Genomic DNA, 22,990 nt, shown 5'->3' with positions numbered 1-22,990 from the left:
TTTTCCAGCTCTCAAACCAATAAAAAAAATGCTCCGCACAGCCCGGATCGGAACTTCACGTGACTGCACGAGGGCTGCGTTCGGTTCCACCCCCTCCCTCGTAGCTATTTGGCTCATGTTGGGAATTTCTGCCAGAAAAGATTGCTCCCCATAGAGCAGATCTCAGGGATGCTGCTGGGATAGGTCATGGCTGGCTCATGGGAGACCCCAGGAGTGGGATCCCATGGGAATGAGATGGCATCACTACACCTGTCCAGGGTGACGTGGCTGCTGCAGGTCCCCCCTTACATCAGCCCTGCTGGCAGCACGTGCCCGGGCAGGTGAGCCTGATGCAGGCAGAGGCAGATAGTTGGGGGATTTTCCAAAGGGGCTGTGGAGGGTCCTGGCTGCCCCACACCGCTGATGCTGGAGCCCAGCCTCTGCAAAGCAGCACACGGGTGTTGGTCAACATCCTGCAGCAGGACGCAGGATGTTACGAACTACGGCTTCTCCTTCAAGGCGGAGGGTGCTGCTTGCACCTGCCCTAGCTGCTCCAGGCAGGCTCCCGTCTCCTGCACTTGCACGGAGGTAACTGGGAGCTGAGGGAGCAAAAGGGAGTCCAGGTTCCCTTGGCACTGGGGTGATGCGAGCATGCGAGTAAAGCCCCAAGCAGCGTAATGGGTTTCCTAAATGGAAAGGAAAGATATGAGAGAGTCCCTTGTTGTAGGGGTGCTGCTGGCCCCACTGGGCTCACCCCACCCGCAGGGCAGTTCCCTTTTTGCCCGCCCTACTCACTCAATCCTCTCCACCTTGCCCGACAACCAGAAAATTCCCCTCGCGGAGGCGGGCAGGATGGTAGCCCCACCCTCTCACCCGTTCTACCCAATCACCGTGGCGCTTACTCCGCGAGGGGGCGTGATCAAGCCCTATAGACCCCGCCCCTTCGCTGTTCTTCCCCTGCCGCCGCCGCGCAGGGTAGGATAGCGCCGGGTATCGTACCGTGCCCCAGTGCTGCGGGGCCGCCACCAGTCATGTCTATGCCCAGAGGTAAGAACGGGGCCGCGGGGGGGGCAGGCGGGGTGCGCAGGGGCTGCAGGCTGGATCTCCGTTTGGTTCTTTGCGGGTGCCGTGCTCCGCGCCTGCAGCCCACGCTGTGTCCTATGGGGCTCGGTGGGCTCGGCGCCGCGGGGCTGGAAGCGGCAGAGCGCGGTGCCTGGCGTGGAGCATCTCCGTCCCATGCGTGGCAACCGCGGGGAGGACGCGGGTGGGTTCAAATCCCCCTCTGCTGAACGTGGCCGTGTGCGGCGTTCCGGCAGCTCGGCGGTGTCGCGGTGACACTCGGGCGGTGGCCGCTTGCTACCCCCAGGTGAGCCCTGAGCGGGGGGGTGGGTGGGGGTCTGTCTGGTGCCGGCTGGGGGACGCGCGAGGCGGACACGCGGGGCGGGGCGTGCCCGCTTATCACCGGAATGAAATGCGGGGGGTTTTCCTCGCTGGGGAGCGATGCCCTGGAAACTCGCGGTCAGGCACCATGTGAGCAATGAACGCACCTCGGCGTGACTGCTTTTTTTTTTTTTTTTTTTTTTCCCCTCCCCCCAAATGATCCGTGTCTTAAACGGAGGGAATGTGGACCTGAGTTTCCTGTTTGCTGTGTAAGCGGGGGGGGGGGGGGGTGTGAATCAGCAGCGATTTACGGCGCTGCGAGCGGAGCTGCTGACTCACGGCTGCGGGCAGTGCCCGCTGCGGGGCCGCTCAAAAGGCGCTCGAGAGCGCGCCCGGCCCGTACCTCGCCGGGAGCGCTCGTGGATGGAGGGCCGAGGTGAGCGTTGCGAGATGCGCAACGCACTGCGGTTGGGCCGTTTGTTTCCCGGAGCCGCTCCGTCCGTAGGATTATCGCTGCCTTTTGCTTCTGCCTTTGCTATTCTTTGCCCCGCAGACGGTTTGTTGGCTGCTTTCCAGGGGTGCTGGTGGGGTGGCTGTGGGTATCTGCAGCCCGGAGCGTGACCCGCTGCCTTTTGGTGCTTTTGGGATCGCGCCGCTTTGCTTTCCGTGCTCGGGTTAAAAGGGTAACGAATGGGGAGCGCTGTCCGCGGCTCTCGGGTCGGATTCTTCCGCCCCAAACCTCGCTGCCGTCATTCGGGTGTAGTCACGGGGCCTCTGCTGCCTCCGGAGTGTTTGGGGCTGCGCGTGGCCGCCCGTGACACGCGTGATAGGAATGGAGCCGGGCGGGAGCAATCCTCGCGCTAAACATAGCTGCTGAGATAAACACCTTGTGGGGATTACGCAGGGCTTAGTGCCAGCATTTCGCCTTTCTTCCTCTTCCCGCTGCCCGGATCTGATCCCTCGCGGGGAGAGGTGTGTGGGAAAGGGATGTGAGATAACGTGGAATGCCGAGCAGCAGGGCTGGAGTTTGCTCCAATGTGCCCAGGATCTCCCAGCTGTCCCACGTCAGCAGCGCAGCCTCGCGTGGTGTTTTAGAAGCTGTGTGGTTCTTTGGGGTCAATCGGGTTCTCTGTTTTCTGGTCTGATTTTGTGGCTGGGGGGCACTGTGGGGTTTTGACCCCACAGCTTTGCTGTTGTTATGCTGATATGGGCAGGCTGCTTGCTGGAGGGGCATGGGATGGGATCTGTTCTCTGGGGGAGGTTTTAGTCCACCAACCAAAAGTTTGGAGCTTTACCAGCCTGACTCAGTGCTGCTTGTGGGTATGTGTGGGGCTTGGTGCAGTTGGAGGCTGAGCCAGAGGTTCTGGAGTGCAGAAATGGCTTTTTTCTTTTTTTTTTTTATGATGGAAACTGGAAGTTCCTATTCTTTTTCCTATTCTTTCCTTTTTATCTGTAACTCCAAGGAGCATCCAGTGAAGGAGCACAACTGCAGGTCCTTCACCCCCAAGGAACATACCAGCAGTTGGGCACAGCTGTAGGTACCACCCCAGCACCTTGCTGGCCTTGTTTGGCAGTGGGTCCTGGGCTCTGCTGCCCTGTCCCCGGTGAGGATGGGGGTTTGTGGAGCAGAGGTGGGGGTTTGTGGCCCAGGGTGTGCAGGCAGACCTCCTCTCACAGCTCGGGTGTGACATCAAGGCTGCATTTCTCTCTATGGGGTGAGCTGCAGTGTCTTTGTTGCATGCTTATTGCAGGAGTGATGGATGGACATCACTTTGGGCATTGTTGTAGGGATTGCCCTTGTGTGCTGCTGGTTTAGGGGAATGCTGTGATGGTGAGCATTGTGCTGGCTGTATGCAGCTGGAGGTCAGAGTGCTGCTTCTTGGAATTGCTGCAGCAGCCCCACAGCTTTGAGATGAGCGGGGCCAGACTGTCCAACAGGACAACTGAACTTGGTTTTAAGGGCTGGGGTTGGATTTCTCCAAAGCAGGAATGTGTGATCTTGGGTGCGTGTGATGATGTCCCCACGTCCCTGGTCCCTCTGCTCTGTGGTTTCGTGACTTCTCATAGCAAAGCAGCTGGCAGCAGCTGTTTGTCACTGTCACTCCTGGGAGCTGCTGGGGGGGATCTGTCCCCCATGGGTTGCAGCGAGGTCGTCCCAGCTCTGTCCTGTGCTTCAGCATCTCAGGTGAAATGCTTATGTGTAAATCTATATAAAATATAGATACTCAAAGGACAAATTTTCTTTAAAAACACAACTTGAATGGAAGAATAAGCAGGATGAGGAGCAGACACAAACTTAGCAGTAATTGTTTGTGGAGTATCCACCCTTCCTGCTCCCCACTCCACCACCACCAAAAAAAAATCTCCTTTAGGGAAGGAGGAAGCAGAGTGCTCATTGTAGGCGGGCTGCTGACCTGGGCTGTGGTTTGGCATTGCTGTCACCGCCTGTGTCCTATACAGTACAGCTGTGTGATGGATGTGCTGCATGTCTCACTAACCCTGGGTGCAGGATGCTCTCTGCCTCAGAGTGGCTGACATTATTAGGAAATGTAAAGCTTGTCGTTATCGCTTCTTGTGCATCCTGAGGGTTCAGACTTCCAGGAAAGAATGCAAACCGTCTGCAGCCAGCTTGGGTCCTGCTGCTCTCCCTGCAGCTGAGCTGTGCTCAGGCTGTGCCCCTTTGCTGGGCTCCCCCTGCAGGATTTTTCCCTGTTTTTTTTTTTTCTTTTTTCTTTTTCCTCCTATTAGAGCTCACCGTTGCAGGCAGATTCATCTTTGCAGGAAAACTGAGGCCGGCTGTGCTTGGATGGGTGAGCACCGTCCCATGCCTGCAGCTCTGCCTGCTGCCCTGCAGGCGTGAAGGCTCCTGTGCAGCTACCAAAAGTGACGTGGCTCCTTCTGCACGAGCCGGATGTGTTCCCCGCAGAGCCTTTTTAAGAAAGTCACTTCTGGAGTTAGAAATCCCCCACTGCCTTGCAGTGCTCGGTTTCCCTCTTGAAATGCTGCCAAGTTGTGCTTCAGCCAAAGAGCAAAGGAAGGGTCTGGTACTGGAGTGCTGCTGGGGTGAGGCGGCAGCCCCATGCACCCATTCCACTTCTGCTTGTAAAACCTGTGCAGCTGTGAGGCGTGCTTAGTGCACACATGCTTGTTTCAGAGGCTTTTGAGGCTTCCTTGCTCTTTGCAGCTAAACCTGATCACCCCTTGCCGTTGTCACCTTGGCTGCCCTGTGCCACCGTCACACCCCATGGATTGCTGTCCCCACTGCAACAGTTTGCTGCTTGCAATTTGTGAGCACAGAGCAGCACGAAGGGTGCAGGTGCACGCAGCAATGTGCACAGAGGTAGCTCTGTGCTGTGCTCCCTTTGGCAGCACTCATTTCCCCGAGGGCTGGAAGCAGCAGCACGCTGCCAAAAAAGGAGGCAGCAGAGCATGCTTCGTATTGCAGCTTTGCAATGTCTCCAAGCCTTCCTGTCCATGTTTTGGTTCAACCCTTATGACTTTTGGCTTTGAGCAGCCTCAGCTCATTGCGGGGGCAGCTGACGCCTGGAGGGCTGTGCACTCCCTGCCCCATAGCAGCTTGTAGCAGGGCTGGCTAGCTGTGCTGCTGCTTGGCATGGGGATGGTGACTGAAGGAGGTGCTGCTGGAAGTCACAAGTGCGCTTCCACAGCAATTGGTTATCAGCCTGATGCGTGCTCTGAGTGCTCCGCTCCCCTCCAGCTGCTCTCCTGCCTGTCCCACTTCTCCTCTTGTATGCCACACTCCTGCAGGAGCTCGCCTTCAATTTTGGATCACTGCAACGTTTCTCATTGGGTGACTGTGGGGTTTCCCTAGGGGTTTTACAGCTATTCCCCGGATTGCGTCGCACAGCTTTGATGTTGCGCCGTCTCCTCCCAGCTCTGTGTTGCATCCTGCTCCTTTCCCCAAAGCAAAAGCACTGGTTTCAGGCTCAGCCCTCAAGGGTTTAAAAAAAAAAAAAAAAAAAAAAAAAAAAAAAGTGTTGTTTTTTTTTTTTTTTTTTTTTTCCCTTCTTATTTTCCGTTTTAAAGTGGAAATGGTTGTTGGAAGCACTGAATGCATCTCAGGCACTGAGTCAGCACCAGGGCTGAGCCGGATGCTCAGCAGCAGCCCCTGTGTGGGGTGTAGCCTTCCTGGGTACTCTGCTGGAAAGGACCGGCACTGCCGCTTCCCACTGGAGCTTTGGGAATGGTGCAGAGAAAAATCAAATCAAATCTGCCAGAATGGGAGCTGCGCCCTTCCTGCTGGTGGGCACTGGGGCTGCCAGGGGCAGAGAGGGGCATTTTTTGGAGCGGTGCTCAGCTGTGTGATGAGGGAGGAATGGTTGCTGTGAGTTTTGCACGCCTGCAGAGCTCACATTTTGCAGCACTTACTGATAGGGATTTGATCTCCCCCAGCAGCTGGGGCTGACGTGGATGGGATGTGGGTGTCTGTCTGTCCCTGGGATGGAGAAGCTGTGGGGAGAGGGCAGGAGGTGTTGGGCAGGGATGGAGCAGAGTGCAATGCTGTGAGCAGTGGGTACATCCTGCATTGCTCCTTTTCTCCATCTCAGCTGTGTGCATGGATGTAATCAGGGGAGAAGTGGGGCTAAAAACAGCAGATGAGACCATCATGTCTGCAAGGCAGAAATACATGTGCTGCTGCAGATGGGGTTCAGGTGCAGTGGGATTTCCTGCCCCACTGGTGATGCTGGTGGTGATGGATAGTGCTCCCAGCACAGCTCCTGCAGGGTGCTACTCCCAGGAGATGCTGTGCAGCTGCTTTGTGCTGGGGTTTTGCACAGGTTTGGCTGCACCACTCTTAGTGTGCAGCGTGTCCAGTCCTGCTACGGTGTAAATCCAGCTGGGGGCTGCTTCTGAGTTCCCTTAGGGTAGACTGGGCTGTGCTGGTGGGTTTCCATGAGCTGCTGGGGTCTGTGTTCTTTGGGATCTCTTGTGGGATATTGGGTCTCAGGCTCTGTTGCTAGTCCAGAGCATCCACCCGGTGCCCCCGACCCCATTACATATCCCTGTGTGAGCAGGGAGATGGGTGGGAGAGGGTCTGGCAGCAGGCTGCTGCTTGAGCTCATTGCTGTTGTTAAGGGTGTGCTCTTCCCCTCATTGAAGCCCAGCAGGGAGCGGTGGGTGAGGTTTTGAGCTTTGATTTCCCAGAGCCGGGCAGTGGGGCGGTGGCCGTGGGCACCGACGCCCAGTGGGGTCAGCTCTGAGGAAATGGCATTTCCCAGCCGTTGTTCTGGGGCTGTGTGAATTCGCAGAGCGTCTCCATCCTGTACTGGAAACAACATTGTGGAGCAGCCGTGGTGCTGAGGGGGACGTGGCAGTGTTGTCCCCCTTGGAGATGGGCGCGGTGCCACCCAAGAGCAGCTCTGCATCAGCATCCTCAGTGTGCTGATGATCTCTGCTTGAAACTGTATCCCAGGAGCAGGACAGCTCCCAGAAAATACCTCCCACAGTCCTCCTGGGATGCGTATGAGCACTATTTAAGCTCAGAGCCGCTCATGACGTTGGTATGTGCCTTCACATTGACCTCTGACTTTTTTTTGTGCCCGCTCTAAGCAGTGCTGGTTTTGGAGGGGGGAAAAAAGGAGAGCAGCAATGCTGTGCCACGCTCTGCACACATGCATGCAGAGAAGTGGGTGACTTCTCCACCCCTCCCATGCTATCTCCAAGCAAAATCCATGCAGCCATTTATATTTCACCAGCAGAGACGCTATCCCAGTTGTCACCCGGGAATAGCTGCTGGTATTGTCATGGAACAATATTTCCACTATTTGTTGTGGTAATGGTTGTTAGTGGCACAGCAATTAGCGCGGCACCTGCAGCACTGAGAAACCCAGCCTCGTGCTGCCCAGTACCGCTGCTGCGGACACCGAGCGTGGGTGCAAGCATTTGCATCCCTCATGACCTTCTCTGCATACAGTAATTCTGCACAGGGCCGTGGGATTGCGTTGTTTGAGCTCTGTGCTGGGGTGGGCAGGGGCACCGTGGGGGTCTTTAGGGAGCGGGATGGAGTGGAGCTTCCTGCAAGAAGGGTGGGCTGGGTTGTGATGCGCGGTGCCAGTGCTGCACTTCAGTGGCTCCTGGAGCTGCTGGACGCCCCCCCCCCCCCCTCCCTGGTTTCCTGTTGACGTCACCACTATTTCACTGCTGCAGTTTGTACAACTGTTGGAGCTTTCAAGTGTAATCGGAGTGCAGCCGCTGCCATCGGCTCACAGGGTCCCTGCACTGCAGGCTGCATCCAGCCGTGCAGCCCTGCTGCAAGCTAAGTGCCCTGAGCCCGCTCCTGCCCACTGCTCTCCCCACCTCCTCCCCCCTCCCCCCCCAGTGCTCCCAACTGCCGGGTGTGTGCTGTTTCTGTTCTTCATTTCTGGGAAACCATGGACAAGAAGCAAGGTATGTGTTGCAACCTCTGAAAGGCGTGCTGGGGACGAACGAAGGGCCGGTCCTGGTGCTCAGAAGGACAGTGCAGCTCCTTGGGCTCAATCCGTGCAGATTTCCATCTTTCTGCTTGCTCGGGGTGGGGGGAGAGCTCTGCATTTGCAGCCAAGCATATCTATTTTTGCAGCCAGACGTCTATTTTTAAAGCTCTGCAAAACCTGCTTTTTTTTTTTTTCTTCTTTTTTTGCATGGGGTTGAAACACTGCATCTTCATTGCACAGAGCCAGCAGTGCTCAAGGAAACTCGCAGGGCAGCGCTTTCTCCCAGCAGCCTTGCACGCCTGTTGCAGCAGAGCCAGCACCTTGCTCCCTGCAGGCAGCTCACTGCTGCCCAGAAGCTTATTCCCTTAGCGCTCTTTGTTTGGGGGGCGGTTGCATAATTTTTTTTCTTATTACATTCTTTTTTTTCCTTCTGGCTTTCCCTCTGCAGCGCTGGGACCCACCCTTCGACTCTCTGTCGGTCAAGGGGGGGTTGGATATGCTCCAAACCCTTTTCCAGCACCAGCACAGCCCTGCAGCAAGGCTGGACCTGGAGCCTGGTGCTGGGGAGGTTTGATTTCAAAGGTCGACTCAGGCAAACAGCCTTATTGACAGTGCTTCGGGTTGTCCTGCTTGCTTCTCTCCACCCACATGGAGTGGGAAAGAGAAACCTGCTGGGGAGAGGTGCGGAGGAACCGGGCTGAAGTTGTGGTGGCTGAGATGAGAGTTTTGGTGATGAATGAATGCGGTTCCAGGAAATGTCTGCTCTTAGCTGGTGGAGATTGCAGTGCAAGGGGGGAAAATAAAATGCCAGTTTCTTTTTTTTTTTCTTTAGGAGGAAATGGGGACTTTCTTAGCATAGAGGATGTAGTTACGTGCTCGTGGCATCACGTGGTGACAAGTGTGGCCACATTGGGGACTTCGGTCAGCTCGTGTTCCCAGTGCAGTGCTGAGAGGGACAGGAATGTGTTCCCAGTTTACCCCATGCACATGCTGTCACTTTCAAGCTGTGGAAGTGGCCTCAAGCTGCTGTGAGCAGTGGGTAACACTCACAGGCTCTGTGCTGCACCTTTTCTTCTGCAGAAACCCTGCAGAGCAAGAGCATCCCCTTGCTTACAGGCGATGGAGAGCATTCTCCTCATCCCAGCCGTGGGAGGGAGGTGCTGGGAGCTGGCAGCTGCTGGGGAGTAGGGAGCAGCTGCCTGCAGGGACACTGGGATTGAATTGCAAGGTCGTGCTGTGCCCGTCCCACTGCGCAGCGTTCCTCTGGTGGTGGGCATGGAGCTGGGTAGTGGGATGGGGTTGGGACTGCAGGTATGTGGGGTGCTGTGGTGGGTACAGGGAGAGCAGCAAGATGCATCCCTGCTTTGGCTCCCGAGGGCTTGGGAGCAGCATCCCAGAAGGAGAGTGGTGTATTTTATTTTGGTGTGGGCTGGTGTGCTGAGGTGGGTTTTCTAGCCCGTGCTTTAGCAGCTATAGGAAATGCTTTTGGGGACCGGGCACAACCACGGGGAAGGGAATGCTGCTGGCCCTGCAAAGTGGTGCTGCAAAGCATAGGGCAGTGCTTTGGGGCTGCACGAGGCCCTCCTTACAGCAAAGTGTGAGCTCTGCTTCATGGGGCATGACCGATGTACAGAGACATTGCGATCCTCCTGTGTGGTGCAGAGGTTTTGCACAGGGGATCTCCCCATCCTGCACAGAGCTACTCACCCATGCTTGCAGATGCTGTGTGTGTAAGGGTGTGTGCATGGATCCCAACCTTGAGCTCCCTGTGACCCCAATCCGTGGGGCTGATGCTGCAGCCTCTGGCACGGCGTGGATGCTGCTCCCCCTGCGTGAGTCACCGCTATGCTCTGACCCAGCACTGTCAGGGAGCTGCACAGAGGGAGCATTGTGCTCCTGCTGGGGGTTACTATGGCAATTGGGGAGAGGGAGAGCAAACAGATACTGCAAAATAGCAGCCAGGATGGGGGGTGTTTCAGGGCTTGGTGTGAAGGGAGAAGGCAGATGGAGGATGTTCGGTGCTGCCCAGGGTGTGGGGTGCATCGAGCCAGCAGGAGTTGGAGATGCTTGCTGAACCCAACCTGGGGTTGTTTTGGGGGCATCTAGCAGTTCTGCATCCATAGGGTGATGCATGCATGCTATTGTCTGCATCTTGGGATGGGATTGTGTGCCCTGCGGAGCTCTCCCTCCCACTGGCTGCAGGAGGAAGCTGCAGCCCCATGTCCCAGCTCTGTGCCCTGCCCTGGCTGCAGGAAGGGAAGGCACTGCTGAGCCAGAGGGCAGCATCTTGCATTTGGCTGCACTTTGTGTTTGCACAGCCAGGTATTTTGCAGTGCAGGCCTATTTATAGCTCCCTGTCCCATCCCAGCTGGGTATGGAATTGGGAGCAGCCTCATGGAGCAGGTGCTGAGACGCACAAAGGACTTGCGGGGCTCTTGGGCTGGTGCTGCAAACCACAGCAACCCCATATCCCTGTGGGTCAGCAGAGCAGGGCTCCAGCTCCTTCCTGCTTCAGTGCAAGGTCTCAACCTGTGCGCACTGATCCTACTGTTGTGGCTATCAGCTCCTGCCTGTGGTTCCCCTTGGTGTCACATGGGGTGTTCCCTCTCAGGGTCAGAGCTGCCAGTTGCTGGATGTGAGGCTTGTTGGCTGTTGTCCTGATGGCACAGAGCAGAGCTGGCTGCTTCCCTGCCTCCTGCAGCATACTCACAGGATCTGTCCCTTTCTTGCCCAGCTGGGAGTGTGCTGAGAAATGGATCAGTGCTTCCCAAAGTGGGATATGCTGGGAGCACATTGGGGTGCTGTCATGGCCCTGGGCACAGCCATGGCATGGGGAGATCTGGTGGCTGTGCAGCCCAGGACAGGACTGGGTGCCAGCTACCTCATAGCATGTTCCTCTGCTCCTGTCTGGCACCATAAGGGATGTATGGTTTGTATTGAGTTCTTCGGACTGTGAAGACTGACCCGATGTCTCCCTGCTCTCTTCCAGATTCCAAGGGATCCCTGGAACCACACAAACCAGGCGAGTGCCCAACAGACAGAGCAGTTCCAACCTGTCTCCTAACTGTCAACAATTGAAATCCCCCCAAAAGAGGAAACTTAATGGCCACAGGGGGTGAAGACTCCTGTGGGGGTGGCTGGAAGCAGGGCAGGGTGTGAGAGCTGCAGAAGTGTGCTGCAGCCCTGGGCCTGATGGCTGCAGTTGTGGGGATGTCAGAAGAAAGGAAGGCTTTAAAAACGCCCATTGCTTACGTGTGCATCTTCTCTTGCAGTGAAGGGCAAGAAGAAGCTGAGGATAACATGTCCTCCCATCAAGCAGCCCCCTGTCAACACCACGTAAGTGCCTGCTCCTGCAGCCAGTCTCAGGCCATGTGGCCATAAAAGTGTTACCATACACATCAGCTGGTTGGGGTTTTTCAACTGGAGCTCTGGCTTCTCAACGATGAGAAATAATTGCACACACAGATTCTGTGTGCCTCTGGGAGCTGTCTGCAGGGCCTGCAGCAGGAGCAGGGGTGAAGGTGCTGGGTGCAGCAGAGTAGCCCCTGCCCCCAGCTGGTGGCATCCCCTGCTCAGTGCCTTGGCCTATGTGAACCTATGTTGGTGCAAGGAGGATGTGGAAGCCTTGTTGTTCCCCCTGCTGTGCTTGGGGCTGGTGCCTGACTGCATTTCAGGCACTGGGATTTCTCTGAAATCCCTGTTTGCTGCTGCTTGTTGGTACGTTGTTATGCTGTGTGGGGGGGCAGGACCAGAGTGGCAGTGCTAGGTTTGACAAAAAGCAGATGGCTGAAATTCTTCCTCTGTGATGCATCTCCACCACCAAGCTCTGCTCTCTCCAGAGAGCCACAGAGCTCTGGGGGAGCAGTGAATCCCTCACTGGGGGCACATCCCTGAATCCCCAAGCAGGGCAGATTGCCTGGAGCAAGGAGCTCCCTGTTAACAGCCCACAGCCTGGTGTGTAGACAGAGTCCTGCATGCAGAGCCGTCTCCCTCTGTGTCTGAGTTTCCCCTGGAGCAGATGTCAGCTGCAGTTTGCAGGGTGCTTGCATGCCCAGAGCACTCCTGTTCAGACTGGTTCTGGGCCCCCACCATTCCTTTTCTCTGCACTTTTCAAGGCACATTGCAAATATTTGCACAGTGCCAATGCTTTTGCTGCAAGCCTGAGCACTTCCTTGAAGCTGCTGCAGTGCTCTGATGGGAGCGAAGATGATGAGCAGATTGCCCAGTTCCCAGCTGATAGCGTCAGAGGAGTTGAGCACAGGAGAGGGGCAGAAGGATCAAAAGGACAATGTGTGCCTTAAATCCCATACTGACAATAGGGGGAATTGGAAGCCATGAGGAGGGGAAAAATCCATAAAGGAAGACTTTTGCCTACATGGTGTTGTGCAAAGTGTGACGCTGCTGGCTGCTCCACATGCCAGGCTGCCTGGAACAGGCTGTCAAGTGTACACAAATGACTCAGTGCAGAGGAATTACCTGTTGTTTCCTAGGCGTGTTTGGGGCGACGTGGCTGTGCTGTTACAACACCTGCCTGTCAAAACACGACAGCTGCTCCTCTCCCCGCATGGGGACTGTTTCATAGCTTTGATGCAGCCTCACCTCGCTGCTCCCTGGGCTCCTGCTGGCTCTGTGGGTGGTGGTGGCTCGATGAAAGCCTTTGAGAGTGTTTGGAGGGGGCTGGTGTGCACCCATAACAACGCAATGTGGGAAGCAGTGGCCGAAAGCACCTGGGGGCACACGAAACCTGGCACTGGAGAAGGGGGTTTTGAGGTTGTGCTTCTTTCTGATTCCCTCTCTTTTTGCAGGCCGCCAAGGAACTTGGACTCCAGAACCTTCATCACCATTGGAGACAAAGTACGTGTCGATGTTGCTTCCAATTCTGCTTGCCTTCTGTATGAGAGTAGCATGGATCACACTGCCATGACAGCTTGTCAGATTGGATCTTTGTGATCCCAAGCATCCTTTAAGCTCCAGTGTGTCCTCATGGGATGCATCTTTGGAGGGGGATGAGGTGTCCTCAAGCAGGGGACCTTTCCCCTGTTGGCTGTGGGTTTGTGCCAGTATTGAGAGCATCAGGGAGATAGGCACGTGTGGGGTGAGGCTTTGCCCTTAGTGGGATCCTGCTCCCTTGGCAGCGTTCTCACCCTTACCCAGCCTGGCTGTGCCCTGCTGTCCCAGCCCACGTCCCCTTTGTCCCTGTTGCTGCTGGCATCCCACCAGAAGCTGGGCTCAGAGCTCCTCTCCAAATCTTTTCCAAGCTGCCTGATGAAAAACACTGCTAGAAATAGCTGCCGCCTCCCTTTTATTTCATTCTCTTGTTACAGGCTCTCCTGGGGCTGTAAGCAACCTAAAAATACAGGGTGTTGGGTCAGTCCCATCCTTAGTGTAAGGTTTTAGGTTTTGAGGGGAGAGAAGCAGCCCAGGGTGGGTGCAGGGAGCAGCCCTGCTGCTGGTGTTGTGTTCTAGCTGTTGTTGTGTGTATTAATGGCTTTGGGAGAGACTATGTGCAGCAGCCTGTGTGCAGAGTGTGCAGTGGGAGAGCTGCAGCCTGGGGACAGCTCTGCAGGCTGTGCCCTCCCTGCAGTGCAGTTCTGAGGGGTTCTGCATCTATGCTCTGCCTGCCCTGAGATCTGCAGCTCAGGTTTGCTCTGGGTGCTTCAGAACAACACAACATGGGATGGAGGAGAGGTGGGTACAGGGGCAGCTTTGGGTTGTGAGATGAAGGGTGACTGCGGGTCTGTCTACTCCATGCAGAGCAGAGGGTAAGGGGTACAGTGTGGGATTCTGTTCTGTTGGTTCTCTCTGCAGCTGGGCAGGGCTGTGCTGGTTCCTGGAGTGTGCTGGGAACTGCCAGTGTCTGGGGAAGCCTGCGGGTAAATGCCAGGAACAAAAACACAATGCCCGGGAACAGTCATAGAACACATGTCCTGAAAAGCACCACTAGGTTCTTCCTGGAGGCCCTTGCAGGAGCTGTAAGCCTGCACTGTGCCTCTGCCCAGGGCAGTGAGGTAGGGGCTGCATGAGTCCCATAGTCCCATTGGATCCACTTCCCTGTGCCATGCAGCATAGCTTCCTGCTGAGCTCAGCCCCAGACCTCCCTCAGCTACCCACCATTCCCATCTGGCCCAAATTAGTGGGGCTGGTGGCTAGCTGCTGCCCTTCTGCTCTGGGTGCAACACTGCTTCCAATGCTGTGCAGTGCTTTTCCCACCCTTTGCCAAACTGACCCAGTAGCAGCATCCCAGTGTTATTTTTGTTCCCTGGGACCGGAGGGAAGCTTCAGGCTGGATGAAGTCCTGCCTGGTTGAAAGGAGGTCTGTAACTTATTAAGAGCGATGAATGCAGCCTCCAAAAATAGCCCATGTCTCACTCCAGCAGCGTATGCCCTGCCCAGCAGAACAGACAATTACAGGGCAACGTGTGTTGGGGGGAACTTGGCTGTGGGATGTGCAGAAACTCACTGGCAGAGAGGCACTGAGCCTTGGGCCTCTTCCAGTGACATTGTGCCCTTTGGCAAATCCCAATCTCTAGCTTAAAAGGGGTATTCAGTGAGCCCCAAAGGAGCCAAAAATACATCCATCTGCTCTAAGCATGGTGGGCTGCTGGGATCCTGTAGGTGCTGTGGTTTGGGCGTGCTCTGTATGGCTGAAGTGCAAGCAGTGAACTTTGCCTTTACAATAAGTGTGTCCTGCCTGATTTTTTTTTTTTTTTTTTTAAATTATTATTATTTTTGTTACCTTTCTCCTTACAGAACTTTGAGGTGGAAGCTGATGACCTGGTGACTATTTCAGAGCTGGGCCGGGGGGCCTATGGTGTGGTGGAGAAAGTGAGGCACGCTCAGAGTGGCACCATCATGGCTGTGAAGGTGAGGATGGCTTCCTCCTGGTGGGGCAGAGGGGCTGTGGGGCAGAATGGGGACAGAGATGGGGGGCTTGTTGATTTGGTACCCTCCTGTGTCCCCATGCAGCCCAATGTTGCACTTAGGTGGTGTCATCCATTATGGTGTTGTTTGGAAGAGGTCATCTGGGCATCTCTGGGGGTTGTGTTGGCTACAGAACTCCACCTACATCAAAACCTTTTTTTTTCTTAATTTTTCCTCAGAGGATTCGTGCCACAGTGAACACTCAGGAGCAGAAGAGGCTGTTGATGGACTTGGATATCTCCATGAGGACAGTTGACTGCTTCTACACTGTCACTTTCTACGGAGCCCTATTCCGAGAGGTGAGAGGCTACTGTTGCACAGTTCCTTGGGTCTGTGTGTGTCCTCTGAATGCACAAAACTGTCTCAAACCACTTCTGTTTCCTACAGCCAAAGTGGGCTGGTTGAGGTGGTACAAAGCCCAGCTGTTGCAGGAGGCAGCAGGTCTCCTTCCATGCTGCAACAACAGGTGCCCAAGCATGTTGGCACTGGGCTGGATTTCAAGCAGGAAACTCTTGGATGTGGCTGTTGGGAGTGCTGTTGGTGGTACCCCAACATCAGTGCCCATTGTTATCAGGTGCATGCTGGTATGTGGTCGGCAGTGGCTGCACCATGGGGATGTTAGATTGCCCTGGGTGGAAGTGTGGTGCCCCTCTGTCTGCCCCCCCTGTGTCCTTTGGCTCCTGGGGGGGTTGGAGAATTTCCTATAGCTACTTTCTCTCTACCCGCAGGGTGATGTGTGGATCTGCATGGAGCTCATGGACACTTCCTTGGATAAATTCTACAAGAAAGTACTGGAGAAGAAGAAAACCATCCCAGAAGACATTCTGGGAAAAATGGCTGTGTCTGTGAGTGCTTGTGCCACCCCCCCACCCCCCCTTGAGCTTTGTGCACTCCTCATGCTCTGTGGTTTGCACTCCTACTGGGATTTGCTGAGTGCTGAGCTACGTGTGGCTAATGGTGCTCTCCTGCTCTCTTTGTCTGCAGATTGTACGAGCTCTGGAGCATCTGCACAGTAAACTGTCTGTAATCCATAGAGGTGGGTGCTGGTGGGATTCATGTAGTGTGCTGCAGTGCCAGCCTTGCAATATGTTATGGGAAGGCTCCTTCCAAGGAGATGTGTGATGTGTGCCTCTGGAACTCCTACAGTTGGATCTGGTGGCACTTGGGGCTATGGTGGACACACTTAGATGCCCCAGGCCTTTTTCAGAGGTGTATCCTTCATGCATCTGCTTACTTAATGTTCTCTTTCTCCTTTCTACATGAGGGGTTGGATATAATGACTGAATTCTTTGCTGTCTATATTTCTGTAGGCATCTCTGTCTCTGAGTACTGAGATGCATTGCAGGCAGCACTTAGGGACAAAATTGCATACCCTTCCTAGCTGGGTTGTTCTGGCAAGGGAAGAACTGAAGAAGACCTCACAAATCACTGATAGGCATCATAACAACCAGGTCCTGCTCTTCATCTTAACACAGTTTGTCATGTACTTGTGCACAGGTCACGATGGGCCTGAGACGAGCTGTTCTGAGAGCTTGGTTGAGTTTTCAAGGCTGTGTTTGGTACATAAATTGCTCCCAAGGAACTGCGTGTTCTGTGTAAAGCTTAGCATTTTATTTCGACTGCATAAGGGCCAGAGTGGGGGGGATTGTTCCTGTTTTTTCCACTGCCATCCCTCCCATTCCTTCTCATCAGGGTCATCAGGGAGTCCCTTGTGCTATCCCAGGCCCCATGATACCTCTACAAAGGCCCCATCTGTTCTCTCATGTTCTTTGTTGTAGATGTGAAACCTTCCAACGTGCTCATCAACAAGGAGGGACATGTGAAAATGTGTGACTTTGGGATCAGTGGCTACTTGGTGGACTCAGTGGCGAAGACAATGGATGCTGGCTGCAAACCGTACATGGCTGTAAGTGTGCTTATGTGCAATCCATCCAGCCTCACCTTGAGAAGGCTGCTGCTGCTGCTTAGAAACTGGTCTTGGTTCACCTCTGTCCTGAGGTTGAAAGTGTGTTCTGGGTTTCCTGACTCAGCAGTGCCCTCCAAGGATGGGATTTCCCTCCCTGTAAGCCCTGCTGTTTAATAGACTCAAAATCATTAAGGTTGGAGAAGACTTCTGAGATCACCAGTGCCAACCCATCCCACCATGATACCAAACTCTGTCCCTCCATGGTTCTGGAATACCTCCAGGGATGGGGACTCCACCGCTGCCCTATTTGTGTCCATGTTGCAGCAGACTCTTCTTGTGCCCTCTTTCTTTCACAAAAGGGTGAAAGCCTGGCTGGTGCTGGTTGTGGTGGGTGGAATCATACAATCGTTAAGGCTGGAAAAGATCACTAAGATTATCTAATCCAACTATCAACCCACCCTATTGGGTTGGAGAGCTGCTCTCGGCTAGAAAATGGCTGAGGCTTTCCTTGGTAGGATCATCTCATCTGCAATCCATGGCACTGGTGTGGGGGAACTCCTGCTCCTGGGGCAGGCACCCTACTGCAGGGATGATATAGGGGAGGGGAGTGCTCGTGGAGGCGATATGGAGTGGGACAGGGCACTCACTGGTGCTTGCAGATGTAACCTCAAACCCTGCCTTCGTGGGGATGTGAGCCAGGGGAATCTACCCAACCTGGGTTTTGGAGCCAGAGATCGACTGTGTGTGGTTTGCATTGTGAAAACGAGATAGAACTGTAATATCTTCCGTTTTGCTTTTGCAGCCAGAAAGAATAAATCCTGAGCTGAACCAGAAGGGCTACAATGTGAAGTCGGATGTCTGGAGTCTGGGGATCACAATGGTAAGGCAGAGGGCGGGTGCCAGCACTGTGATGCTGGGGGTGGGCTGTGGTCTGCGCTGGGGGCTCCAACCTTGAGGTGGTGTGTGTGGTTAGCAGCAGCCTTGCCTGTGGGGCAGCTCGCAGCAGCCAACAGGAAGGGGAAATGCTTTCAGTTCCAAAATTGCAGCTGCTCAGGATGGTTCTTCTGCCTCCTGCAAGAAATGGATCTCTCAGAAAGCAGCTGAAGTCTTCTAGCATGGGGGGACAAAGGAAATCCCAGCTGCTGGCTCAAAGGGAATGCTGCCTGGGAACAGTTCTGCTTTCCAGGAGACTACATCTCTTGCTTAGACTATTTCCCTAAGGTTTTCCTGCACCTTTTTAGCTGTGACCTTTGTTTTGGACACTGTCTCCTTGCATCTGTGTGTGCTGCACAGATTTCTGACAAATACTCCCTCTTGGTATCCCCGTGCTGTGCAGAGCAGAGCTGTGCTTGCTGCAAAAGCAATCAGCTCCAGCTCTGATCTGAGGTGCAGGAAGCTGTGGGATGGGAAACTGTGGCAATGACGAAACCTGAACTCTTCCAGCACTGGATGGGAGAGGGGATTTTACTGAAAGCCTGCCAGCCTGCAGCTGGATGGAGCCCCAACCTCAGTCCCTATAAATATCTTCCTTCTGGGCTGACCTCCTATTTTGTTTACTTATTTCTGGAGGAGTTTGATTGAAGACTTAGCCCTATTTAGGGCTACTGAGCTGCAGGGCTGATCCTAGCTTTATTCATTTCTCACATCCCATCCCTTGGCCTGAGATGCCCAAGAGCTGTGATGGACTTTTTCCTGCTGGAATGGATGATGGAGCAGGGTTAGCTGCAGCAGTTTGATAAAGATCATCTTAAGTTATATTCTAAACTTGCTTTCTCTTGGGCTCATGGATCTCTCTGTGCCTAGGTCATACAGCCTGCAGCCCAAGGGCCAGTTGTGTTGAGAAGAGCACTCCAGAAGCCAGTGCTGAAGAAGTAGCATCTATGCTGCTTTGATTATCTTTTTAAATAACCCTCTTTTACATATATTTGTCTGCTTCCTGTAAATGCATTAGTTTGCTGAGCAGGCCTCAAAAGGAAGTATTTTTTACCTCTAGGTCTTTGTATTTAAAAAGTGGGGGAGTGGGGGGGGAGGGGGAAAGATAGTATGACCCAAATTGAAAATGGTTTGTTAGGAGGGAGGCTTTTCATCTTGAACCTGCACTTGTGCAGCCTCTGATGTGGGGCAGCCCTGGTGTCTCACAGTGTCCCTGTCCCCAGATCGAGTTGGCCATCCTCCGCTTCCCCTACGAGTCCTGGGGCACCCCGTTCCAGCAGCTCAAGCAGGTGGTGGAGGAGCCCTCACCCCAGCTGCCTGCTGAGCGCTTCTCCAAGGAGTTCGTGGACTTCACAGCACAGTGGTGAGTGTGGCAGAGGCTGGGCTGATGTGTGAGCAAAGTGTGGGGCTGGGATTGGCTTTGGAGGCTGTTTCTCCCCTCCTTATCGTGCTGAGCTGGTGTATCTGCTTCAGTGGGAATGGGTTTTGTTGCCCAAAGGGGTTTTGTTCTCAGTGTGACTCATCCAGGCTGCTTGGAAGGCACAGAGGTTTCTCTTCCTGTTTTACCATTGGTGCTGCACAAGTGTTGGTGGTTTCTGGCAAGTGTGGTGATGGAACAGCCCTCTGGCAGCATCTGGGTGCCTCTGGGTGAACCTGGTTTGTGGTTTTGTGGGCTCCACATGCAGGAGCTGTTCCCCTCAGGTTCTCTCTGCTTCTGTACCACCAAGCCCTGGGATGGGGGGGTGGGAAGCCACCTCCTCTCCTTCCCAGCAGTGCTGCATGCTTCTGGGTTTGGCAATATCCCAAATCTGTCTTGTGGTTCCCTTCCTGGGGGCTTCAGGGCCACGTGGTTCAGCTCAGAGGGAGAGGAGTGGGTGCTGCCCGCCCAAAGTGAGGTGTGATTGGGGAAGGGGAGGTTCCTCCTGATAGACCACATATGGAGGGGGGAGGGGGGGGAAAAAAAGAAGAAAGAAAGAAAAGATCTTACAGCCTTTTTTTTTCTTTCCCCCCCCCCCTTCAGTTTAAGGAAGAATCCTGCTGAGCGAATGAACTACTTAGAACTTATGGTAAGTTTGGGGCCATCTCTGCTGGCCTTCATCTGGTACATGAAATGTGTTGGGATAAAAGGTCCTGGACAAATGGTACAGCAGGACGCAGGGGTGATTTCCAGGCACACAGTGGGATGGGCATAGTGTGTCTAAGGTACAGTGGTGTATTGAGTTTTGTGGGTGTTAAGGGGACTCAGTGATCAAGGTCAAGCTTTTTACATGTTTTCTCCTGTCCCACCTGCTCTTGAAGAGTTTAGGTCAACCACCCCAAATGGTGGTAGTGCAGCTGGGTTTTAACCTGGAAACACCAAACCCAAAAGTGTTTAGCTTTAAGCTGATTTAGTGGAGGGTTGTTAGTTAGGGTAGTATGATTAGGTCATGGTTGGACTTGATCTTTAAGGACTTTTCCAACCTGAGTGATTCTATGATTCTGTGACATCCATGGGAGTCTGCAGGGGATGCTGCTGCTCACTTGGCCAGTGCTGTGACACCCCTGGGGCTGCTTTTGGACTGCTCCCTGCTGGGCTATGACTGATGCCTTGTTTCTTGTTGACAGGAGCACCCCTTCTTCACCCTACATGACACCAAAGAGACTGACATGGCCTCCTTTGTGACAGAGATCCTCGGGGATGACTCTTAACTGGAGCCCCACTGTTCCATGCAGTCCCTGCAGCGGAGCAGATGCGGACTTGAATTTGTGATGGTTTGCACAAATTGTGTTTCTCAGCCTCCGGACAGTTCTGAGCACAGCCCCATTACAGCCTCTTTTCTCTTTGCCTGAAATCTTCAAGGAAGAGCCTTGGAAGCCAACACCTTCACCCCTTCAAATGCTGGGGGCACGGGGTGGGGATGGTGCCCAACCTTGGCACGGGCTGTGGGGAACTTCTGCCTTTCTTCCCTTTTGCTGCCTGGGGCCGGCAAAGAGAAAATGCTGCTGTGCTTCTCCCCCCCTTCCTAACCGTCCCCAGCCCCTCCCCCAGCATTTCACCCAGTTCTCTGCCTCATGTTCCTGAGCAGCACTGCAGGAGGCTGCAGGGCTCCGTGGATACACCGCTGTCCCCGCACAAAGCCATCTTGATGACACCTGGATGACCCTTCAACACGGCCCCAGGCCTGACACCCCCTTCACTGCGTGATCTACTGCTCCCCTGCAGAGGAATAAAAGCGTATCTCCCCCCCAGTTCACCCCACCGTGAGCAGCAGCCCCCGCTCTCTTGCTTCCTCCATGGACCTTCTCCTCTGTGCTCGCCCTGGGGCTGCATGACACTGGAGGAGGTGGGGATGGTGAGCATCTACCACCACTCCTCATCCTGCAGGAGGATGCTGCTCCACCTCTCCGTCCTCTTCCCCCTTTGGGGCTCATGTAAGACCTCACACTGTGACCCCATCACTGCCTCCAGCTGTGGCCACAGCCACCATCTCAGCCCCAACCCCCCACAGCCCAGTGCAGGGGCTGCTGCCAGTTGTACATTTTGTGTCTATATATAATGGACTTTGTAACATGTTTCCGGGTTTTACTGCACTTGCTATAAATTAAAGCCCTTCTGTGTGGGTGGGAGGAGGGAGGAGCGCTTCCTTCTCCCCTGAAGAATCTGCTGTGAGCCCCGCTGTGTTCCATCCATGTGTGGGACCGCAGACTGAATGCACCGCTGTGGGGTTTTTTTTATTTTTAATAGATTGAGGTTTTCAGAGGGATTTTTTCCTTTTCTAATATATTTGTGTGTGTGTGTGCGTGCTATATATATTATATATTTTTAGATCAGTGATGATGGTGTGAATGTCTATGTGAGCAGCAGTTCTGCTGCAGTGACCAGCAGTTTTCTGGCTAGATTTGGGGTAGTGGCTGAGGCTTTAGAAGGCGAACTGCCCTGAGATTATTTCTTTTTTTTTTAAAGAAGAAATGCATCTATTTTTTAATCAAATCTTTAAAAAAAAAAAAAAAAAAAACACTTTTCCTGAACTTCCTGCCCTGGAGGTGTGGATGTGGGTGCATTCCTGTTATTCAGGGTCCTCTCCCTGCTGAAGCACAGTGTTCAGCTGACCCCTTTGCCCCACGCCTTTGTTATGGAGCCAGGCTGGGCTGTGCCTGGAGCCATGGTTCAGCTCCCAGGAGAAAAGCTTAGGGTAGCACAGGGTGACTTTCCCCTCTGTCTCACCCTGTCCCCCTCAGTGCACGAGCCCATAGGAAACAGCACAGGTGGGCACAGCACAGTGTGAGCAAACCCTGCCCTGCTTCAGTCTGACCCTTAACCCCTGTCCCACCTCCTTGTGCACGATAATGTAGCTGATGCTCTCCACATCCTCCCTTCAGTCCCTCTCCCCGAAACATCCCGTGCTCCCTGAAATTGCACATCACCAGCCTGGTAGGACAGCTTGGCAGCTGAGATGCTTACTTGTAGGTTTTTCCATAGTTGGTCACTTTGGATTCTTTTTGATTTGCTGTTAAGCTTTTGTTTTTCCTCTTTCTCTTTGCTTTTCTCCTCCTGGAGAAAGTCCTGCCCCTTTCTCATACTGGGTGATACCATGGTGGGGGGAGGGGGGGGTTGGGACCCATGGATGGGGCTTTGCTGCTCAGTTGGGTCCTGTCTGCCCTGTGTGCTGATGTGGGTCCTGCTGCTTGTGCCCTTCTGCCATGCACAGGGATGATAGATCTGGTGCCCACCAGCTTGATCTTAGGGTGAGAGAGAATATTAGGAAAAATTTCTTCTCTGAGAGAATGGCGGTGTGTTGGAATTGCTGCCCAGGGAGCAGTGGGGTCACCATCCCTGGAGGTGTTCCAGAGCCATGGAGATGTGGCACTGAGGAATATGGTTTGGTGTCATGGTGGGGGTAGGTTGGGGTTGGTTTGTGAATCTGAGAGGTCTTCTCCAACCTGAATGACTCTGTGGTTCTGATGCAGCCCAGAGCCCCTCCAGCCCTGTACTGAGCACAGTCTGTACCCATGAATTCCTCCTTGTTTTCAATAAAATTCACCCCGAAGCACCGTGTGCCTTCTTCGTGTGATGGAGCATCCTTGTGTCAGATCCTCTCACGACACTCAGGTGCTTTATACTGCTTGCAGTACTGGGGTTACCCAGGCTGCGGGCTGAAAGACCCCCCCCGGAGCATCACCCCGGGCGGGGATGCGGGGCTCAGCGTGTCGGGCTGTCCCTCCCGTATCGGGGTGCTGCCGGCTGTGCGCGGTGCCCCCCCGTGTGGGGCAGCAGCTCTGGGGCTGCGCTGCCGGCGCAGGGTCGGGGGCACCGTCCCAGGACCGCCGCGAGGGGGAGGCAGCGGGCAGCGCCGGGGGTCTGCGGGGCCGCGGCTCCTTCAGCCTCAGTGGGATGATGAGAAGCGGGGGGGTCCATCCCATCCCATCCTCCTTTTTTCCCCTATGAGCCCTCCCTCGA

At 54.4% G+C, this 22,990-nt stretch overlaps 1 protein-coding gene across 5 annotated transcripts; it reads left to right on the top strand.

Annotated features, from left to right (window-relative positions):
* The first annotated feature begins 897 nt into the window (after positions 1–897).
* On the top strand, positions 898–22,584 carry MAP2K3 (mitogen-activated protein kinase kinase 3). 5 transcript variants are annotated; one of them, XM_085237168.1, is made up of 13 exons: positions 898–1,026; positions 10,783–10,815; positions 11,066–11,129; positions 12,599–12,647; positions 14,544–14,657; positions 14,894–15,013; positions 15,443–15,559; positions 15,699–15,750; positions 16,493–16,620; positions 17,423–17,500; positions 18,777–18,916; positions 19,574–19,619; positions 20,158–22,584. In XM_085237168.1, the coding sequence occupies exons 1-13, from the start codon at positions 1,011–1,013 to the stop codon at positions 20,239–20,241; spliced, it is 1,041 nt and encodes a 346-aa protein (XP_085093294.1). In that variant the 5' UTR covers positions 898–1,010; the 3' UTR covers positions 20,242–22,584. The 5 variants fall into 5 exon arrangements, with proteins under 5 accessions (XP_085093294.1, XP_085093291.1, XP_085093296.1 ...); XM_085237165.1 differs by lacking the exon at positions 898–1,026 and adding an exon at positions 1,431–1,509; XM_085237170.1 differs by lacking the exon at positions 898–1,026 and adding an exon at positions 1,657–1,795.
* Positions 22,585–22,990: the final 406 nt, after the last annotated feature.

The sequence above is a fragment of the Meleagris gallopavo genome, chromosome 16 (assembly GCF_905368555.1).
Source record: "Meleagris gallopavo chromosome 16, MGAL_WU_HG_1.1, whole genome shotgun sequence".
Lineage (NCBI taxonomy): Eukaryota > Metazoa > Chordata > Aves > Galliformes > Phasianidae > Meleagris > Meleagris gallopavo.
This window is presented reverse-complemented; position numbering and strand designations above follow the sequence as displayed.